Below are 8,227 nucleotides of genomic sequence, written 5' to 3'. Positions count from 1 at the left end.
CTAGATGTGCAATTTTACCGGACGAAAAGGGTATCTCTCATGTAGAGACCGTGGGTTCGACCTCCTTTTCAAAAAAAAAAACTGGGATGTTTGGTCTACACGCTGTGTATAGGAGGAAGAAGGAAAGACACAAATGTTAAGGACATGGCCATGCAGATGCTGAACGGACTGCACAAGCTGGCTTTAAGACTCTCCTACAGTAGATAGAACTAGATGGTACCTCGCGCGTTGCTGCGGGAATTTGTAGCACTATAGAATAAGTATTTACATATAAAGAAATAGTAGAATCATAAGATGTACTCCCTCCGTCTCGAAATATAACATACTTTTTTAACCTTTGATGAAATAATATAAAGCAGGAAAATTAGTACTATCTCCATACTTGCTTAATTAGAATGCATCGTCAACATAAAAAAGGAATATATACGTTGATGAGATTTTTCTCGTAATAATTGAAGGCAATATAATTTGATTATCTGTTAGAAGTGCATTAGAGCACCGAAACGATAACGACATAAATTCATGCAAATTTGCGAGCCTTGCGTGTTAATATGCCCAAATAGGAATTAGCTTTCATTGTCCTCTATGATCCAATTTTTAGAGGAAAAGTAACCAAAGGTACAAAATGTCATGGTTACTAAGTAGGACAACAAATATACTCCATTTTTTTATATCTTATTCCAGCAGCATAGAACAGTTAAAGTAAAGGAGAATCAGAAAGGGTCATACTTGATCCTCATATTCCAAGTATTATTCTTACATTTTAAAAAGTAAAGCTATAGCCTTAGAGAACATCTTATAATTACACACACACGCGCTTAAAAACAATACATCACTTACTATTCTAGCATAGATAAAGAGTAAAATAAATTGAAAAGTGAAACTCAAGGTGTAGTCAGGTTGAATATGCAGCTGAACAAACACCAACACCATGAGGAACCTGTAATTGTAATGTATCAACAAATTTAGGGAACAAAAAATATACCTTTTTAATTTAAGGAAATACATTACTTTTTGTGCCTATATTTTTACATATCTGAAGGGTATGAATGTTCACCTAGAAGACACCCCGCGTGCATTGTAGTAGGAATGTAAAATAGATATGTTATAAGGACATGACTAAGAGTATGAAACCATGTGACATTTGAAAATTATTATTAAAAAACGAAATAACGATGGAAGTAGCAATAACAAACTCTTCAAGAGATTTTATGAAAAAGAAGTATATTAGTTTGTTACGTAATTGCATTGAGTGAACATGTTGGTGGTTCTGTCATCTTGATACGGCGCAAATAGTTAATATAAACTTCAATTTATGAAAGGAAAATCATACATATAATTATGTGAATGAATGCAAATATGAAATTTTCTACTTATTTGATTTTGTTTAAATCTGCAAAAATTCCTTTGAAACTTACCTTCAGTCAGCTAGTTGATTAACATACAACTCATATCCACAATAGTATTTGCAAAACCTTTGATTTTATGATAAATATGAAACACATGCCTAATCTAGCATAGAGCTAGCTTTCCGGGCTAGATGATTTTCAGGTTGAATAGTACTGCTGAAATACATGCGTAATTAACCTCTATTAATTCCAGTGTTGGATTGATCTGATGACATTCACAGTGGAATATATAGTACTGTCGGGCAGCAACATACCCGAAAGTGTCCAAAGGAATATGTTTGATTCTACAAAACCATCAAAGCAATGCAAAAAATTACCAGTAAAATTTATACTAAACTATGTATGAGAAACAGACAGATGCGGGATTGTAGTTGCACGTAGTAACTGGTACGTTTTGTTTCACCTGTTTATTCCTTCCAATCAGCACTCATAGAACAAAACAAAGAGCGATGACTACGATCCATCACTTCCAATCAAAGTTGTTTCATCTGATTATTCCTTCCAACAACAAATAAAATAAAATGAGAAGGGAATCAAAGCTTATTGCTTCATGCTTGCCGGCAGTGCCTGAATTAGAGAGGATTGTGGATTAGAAAGACTGACTGGACTTGCTGCACGGATGAGGCGGCTGGAGACAGAACAGACTTGCCTTCATAAAAATTGCTTCCTGCCATAAACAAATCAGACCAAATTAACTCAAGATCGATCAGATTTGGAGAGTTAAAGAGGAAGGAGAGCCCCCACATTTTGGTGCAGGTGATGTTGGAGTAGCATGAGGACGGGTCGACGTGTTGGGGCTCAGACCAGCATGTCCGCGGGGCTAGATTCATCGGCAGTGGATTACATGCTCAAATTAACTACGGTGTTCATAGGGGCCTGAATCGGCAACAGGATGCGGGTACTTAGCGGCGACCCCCCGCGAACGATGGGCTGGCGGGGGCACCGTGCCATGAGCACCACCATCGCTGCTGGTGGATGAGTTGATTTGTTGGGACAATTGGAACCGGACGGAGGAGACCAAGTGAAGGAGGAAATAAAGTGTCGTTTATAGAAAATAATAAAGTGGGAGGATTGTGGTGGTGAAGATAACGCTCCTTCCTTCTAGTGGAGTCTATGGAAATAGATGAGGGCTGGTAACGGAATGTCATGGCTTGGTCCGTTCTACAGCGTACAGAGGGCAAGTCATATAGTTGTCGGTAAAGTGCTGAAAATGAAAAGACAACATCCGCAGGTATCCATGACCATTGGGCTTCAGAGCTAATTCAGTTTGTACGCTCTAATTTAATATAGGAAGGTTACTTGGAGGGGAGGAGTGCTTTCACATGTGAGACCTCCCCGTGGCTTCATTAAATAGGAGGAAAAGCAATCAATCGATTAATTGTTCTTCTTTTTGTCAGCGAGGGAAGGTTGTGCTTACCTCTGTTAATTGAAAAAAACTGATGTGGTCTTGAGTGGGATTGGTATGACGTGGCTAGATGTGATTGGATGATGACGTGGCTATGCTACATGTTGAGATAAATCAAATAGTGGGGTTGAACTTCTTAAGTATATAGGATATGATGACCTCTTTGATGCATTGTTATGGGTACATTTCGATCGACAGTATGCATGTCGCTTGGTCTAGGAGGGATGCATTAGTGGTCACCCAGCTGTCCGGCCATGGATCAGGCCCGCAGAGATCTTTGAAATGTATATGTAGTAGTCCTAGCTAGTGTTGTTGACGACGCGTCTACTATGAGACAATACGATCAAGGGCGATACCGTGCATAGAACAAACTAGCGTTTTGTACGTATGTACCTCAATGGTGCAAGCAATCATCAAATCGTATATGCTTTCAACTTCAAATAAATAAATAAATCATGTATGCTTCCCTACTAGAAAAAAACACGTATGCTTTATGGTGGCTAAGGTTATTAGTAGCGTTCGCTCCTGCATTTTTACGCCAAGCTATTCACAAATACTTCATCCGTCTCAAAATGTAACACCTTTTTTGATACTGTGATATATTTTGAGACAGAGAGAGTAGAAGTTTTGGCACTTAATGGGAAAATAAAAATAGAAGCAAGAAGCTACCAAGGCACAGAGAACTTGCGAACTCAGGTATTACAAAGCCTATTATTAACCCGCAAGAAAATTCGTATTGCTTATCAGCCATCCATGCTAAGGCATAAAATTCATGTAAAAAAACTGGCTTCAACTTTTCCCGTCTAAAATTGGCCCCACCTTAAGTGCTCCTCATGTTTTGGGCACAGGATTGCAATCAACTTATAGCTTCAAACAGTTTTCATTTTTTTTGGATCAAATAACATCATGTATAGCAATTCATCTGGATCAACACAGGTCACTAAACCGCACCGAATGAAATGAAATCCGGTGTCAGTGACCTGTGTCGGTCATTGCACAGTGGACTGGGTGCAGCTCACTTGGTTAGATTCCTTGTGGTGGGACTAGACCACTGGACACACATGTCCGTAGTTTCCTGAATTTATTTGATTGAAGTGCCTTTTCCTTGTAAGTTGAATCTCAAGCACTTGTTCTGACTGCATTTCTTACTCGTAAATTCTCCAATCTAGTGTGACTTTTCTGTCTGATAGAAAAATACATTCTAATGTGGCAACGGTATATAATACTCGTGAATTATGATCATTAATCAATTTCTTCAACTCAATAAATGCACATTCAAAACGAGATGGCAAGATTCGAAGACCAATCAAAAAATAATCCATTCCACACTCGACTTTGAGTACCCCCACCCACCCACGCACCCTCCCCTCCAAATGTCTTTGTATAAGTGTGGATAAATCGTTCTCCATTTATCACGGTAAGTTAGATTCGCAAAATGTTAAAGCAACTCCAACACAGATAACCAAATCACGTGCAAATGTCCGAACCGGATAATCCAAACAATTTTTGCAATCCAACGGGGGTCACCTAATTTGTCCGGATCGGTCCAGACGTGAAATCCCCCAGACCAACACCAAACTTGAGGGTGAGAGGTTTGGGTAGTCCAGACATCCGCCTGGCCCACTGCCAATTGGACCATGTGTGTCCATAGCCCATGAGCAGTTGATGGCCACTCTATTTTTTCCACCTAGTCTGCATGGCACACTGTCAATCATAGCCCATTGTCCGAATTTGATGACTATGGTCGGATGACCTTCGCTCAATCCGTTGTCCACGGACATATCCAAACGTGTTTGCGGACATTTGATGACCCATATTAGGTGATTTGTGTTGGAATTGCCCCTTACAGTCTTGTAATTGAGCCCCAAAAAAGTGGGTCTGGTGGGGAGAAAAGAGGGAGGTCACGTCGTTCAGCAGTTGTGTGGATGGAGAATACCAAGATGATATGACGAGACCTGCAAGGTTCCACGGCTACCTGACTAGATACGTGTCAGTTCGTAGCACGACGAGGCCCAGTGGGCCATCAGGATGTTATCAGCACATGGCCTGTGGGCTCCCATGGCAAATGTATGATTGGCTCTGTACATTGCACACTTGCACCAACTTTGAAACCGGTCAGAGGTCGACAAAAAACGTACAGGTTTGTTTGCACGATAAACTGTGCGTTGCATTGAACTTTACTGCCTAGTGGCATTACCCATATCCATCTATTTCGGGAGAGCATCCTATGCCAAAGGATATACGTACTATGATCCAGTTATAACCACATACATTCGCAGCACTGTACTATGATAGAAGGTAGGTCACCCAGAGATCCAAGAGCATTGTTTAACCAAGTTCATGCTCAAATATTTGGTTTTCTCAAACAGTTTTGCTAGAACTCATCTAGATGAGATATAATTTGGTCTCATTCATCTTTTATAGCCATTGAATGTGATGCTATAAGATGCTATAAGATGCGTGTGTGCTGACGTGGATGTTATATGTTCTTGTTTTCCAAGTGAATGAGACCAAATTATATCTCATCTAGATGAGTTCTACGTACTCCCTTTCTCAAAAACCAAATCTTGTATGATAGCAAGAGGTTCGGCAATTGCGTGAAACACTCGAGTCGAGATCGAAGAGGAAGATCGATGACTGAATGGACGACAACTTACTCCGGTCTTTATAAATAAAAAATTATAGGTTACAAAGATATATATTAATTAAGCGAGTAGGCGAATGGAGATTTTGCGTCTTCGTTTCGCAATCAATTGCAGTAAAGATAAATATAATTATGAATTTATGACTGCCATTTGAACATCAAATATGAATTTGTACATGCTGCGTGAGGGGGGTTGCTAATTAATAAGAGAACACATGCACTCCTTTGTGAGTTGTGGCAGAATTATAACGTAAGTAGTACTACCACAAGAATCACGTATGGACGCTCAAATTTCTTGCACCATATACATCGTTCACAATGTATGTAAGCATCTCCCGTTTAAGCATAGTGCGGGCAGTGATGGTAGAATTCGCCGCCGGCGACGTCCTCGCGGCGGCCATGTAACGCGGCCGCGGCTTGCTCGAGCGCCTGGACGTGGCTCTTGAGGAACCTGACGTAGCGGACGGCCTCCTCCAGCATGGACGCCGTGTCCAGCCTCGCGCCGCCGGGCACCAGCCGCTGCAGCGCGCGCATCCGCTGGCTCACGCGCTCCCGCCGCAGCCTCGCCGCCACGCTCTGCGGCTCGCTCGAGACGCGCCCGTTGCGGCGCCTGGGCCTCTCCACGTCCGCGGCCGGGTGGACGCCGACGACAAGCCGCCGCGTCGCCGTGTGCTCCGGGTAGGCCGCGGCTGGCGGCGGCACCAACACCGGCATCGTGACCGAATTAGGAGTAACCGCACCGGTGGCACACGATGGATACGGCGGGACTAGGACCGGTGGCTGGTGCGATGGCGATGTGGATGGAGAAGCAAGGTATGTGAGGGCGCTGTCGAGTTGGGAGATGGTGTGCATGAGCTGTTCTTGGTTCGTCATGTCCACTGCCGTGTCCAAGTCCATGCAGAAAGATGGACCTCGGCAGCTTCTGCTAGGGTGTAAGCTATGTACTCCTGCTACTCTAGCTAAGACAAGCTTGACTGGTGGGTGCTGGCGCTTGGTGCTTCACTCGTATGGAGGGGCTGATTAGTTGTTGAGCTGAGGTAGGTGCGGGAGTGCTATTTATGCTACTCTCCTGGTTTAGGCTGATGGGTACACTATAAGTGCCATACATGTGGCACAAACATATGACAACTTCGAACATTTTTTATGGCAAGTTTAGTAACACGAGGATGGCAATTTTAGTTGTCACGCATGACAACTTTTTGTTCAAAGGGCAAGTTTTAGTTTTTTTATTGGTTGTTTTTTCTTTTCAGATGACAACTTTAGCTCTAAACAACTTCAGATCCGGAGTGCTTCGTGACACACGTGTGACACTTATCATTTGGACTTATTAGGTCACCACACAGAGACATGCTAAATCTTAGTGGCTGGTAGTGACCAAAGGCACAAAACTCATAGGTTGTGATAAGTGGTGCACCAGTGTGCCACTTACTGTTCAAGATATCTTCCGATATTCCGATAAATCGGCCGATTTATCACTTACCTTTGTCCGGCCGATAAGATTTATCGGCCGATATGGCGATAAATTGACCGATATGCCGATAAACTGGCCGATTTACCCCTTATCATGGGTCGATCGATAAGTTCCCGATAAGCGATATCCCCAATATTGGTGCCACTTATCACCACCAGAGAAGCTGAAAGTGACATTTGCAAGAGATACCTCTTTATTAGTGATTTCACATTTCGAAGGCCGCAAGCAGAGAAGAACTGTAAATAGAAAGGAGTGATGAAAGCTAGGGCTAGACCGTAAATTGGTGTTGACCTCAACGTGAATAATAATAAGTTCGTTTTTCTTACGCAAAACATCTCTATCTCTCCTATCGTGAGATGTTGCCTTCAAAAACTTATTGCGGGACGTCTTCTCCTCTTGCCTTTAGTGATCATTTGAGTGGGCCAGCCCAATAGAAGTTATGCAGGACCAGTACGAGCTGCTTTGGGAAGTTCTATGAACAGCGCGGGGTGGGGGTGAAATGCTCGATTTTGTAAAGGTTTAGTTTGTTTTTGTATTTTTCCTTTTATGTTTTCCCACTAGTTTATCATTATTATTATTTTGTTTCTTCAGAAAAAATTATCTTTTTACTTTTCTTTTCCTTTTCTTCTTATTAATTTATTCTTAAAATACAAGTTAAGTTTTTTAAAACACATGTTGAACACTTTCCTAATACATATAACACACCTTTAAATGTTGAACATTTGTCAAATGCTGATTGAACATGTTTTAAATACATGGTGAATATTTTTTAAACACACATTAAGCATTTTTTAAATATGACATGAACAGAATTTTCAAATGTGCGAACATGTTATAAATGTACTGAATTTTTTTCTGACTAGTACAATCGTTTTGAAAATATTTGTGAACACATTTTTATATTTCATGAACAATTTTAAATTTGATCAACATGTTTTAAACATGCGAGCATTTTTTGAAATATTTCGGATACTTTTTGTATGGTCTGACCATTTTTAAAAGTTATGTGAACAAATGTTATATGGCGTGATAAACATTTTATAAAAAGAGTAAGTCACGTTTTAAATTTTAAAAGGTGAAACAACCCTACCTAGCAAACCAGCAAGATCCTATTGGGTTAGTCCACAAAAGACTCCCTAGAGGCGACGCAGCCATCTATGTCGCAATAAGCCAGATACATGGAAGCCCGCAAATGATATCTATCACCTTTTAGGCGATACTTTAATCACGATTAGCCGCTAGCCTTCGAATTGGGGTCAGCCCATTAAAAGGACTCGAGCGAGCATTTTTAAGATGAG

At 41.3% G+C, this 8,227-nt stretch overlaps 1 protein-coding gene across 1 annotated transcript; it reads right to left on the bottom strand.

Annotated features, from left to right (window-relative positions):
* Positions 1–5,585: 5,585 nt before the first annotated feature.
* On the bottom strand, positions 5,586–6,465 carry LOC147958650 (uncharacterized). The gene has a single exon (XM_087537182.1). The coding sequence runs from the start codon at positions 6,353–6,355 to the stop codon at positions 5,798–5,800; it is 558 nt and encodes a 185-aa protein (XP_087393308.1). The 5' UTR covers positions 6,356–6,465; the 3' UTR covers positions 5,586–5,797.
* Positions 6,466–8,227: the final 1,762 nt, after the last annotated feature.

Source organism: Triticum urartu, chromosome 7A (genome assembly GCF_056163025.1).
Source record: "Triticum urartu cultivar PI428250 chromosome 7A, HENAU_Tu73, whole genome shotgun sequence".
Classification (NCBI taxonomy): domain Eukaryota; kingdom Viridiplantae; phylum Streptophyta; class Magnoliopsida; order Poales; family Poaceae; genus Triticum; species Triticum urartu.
The sequence above is the reverse complement of the archived record's forward strand: the minus strand, read 5'-3'. Positions and strand labels throughout refer to the sequence as shown.

Bases quoted from the DNA above. Each gene is read 5' to 3' on its own strand.
- LOC147958650 (XM_087537182.1), bottom strand. From the start codon at position 6,355: ATGGACTTGGACACGGCAGTGGACATGACGAACCAAGAACAGCTCATG.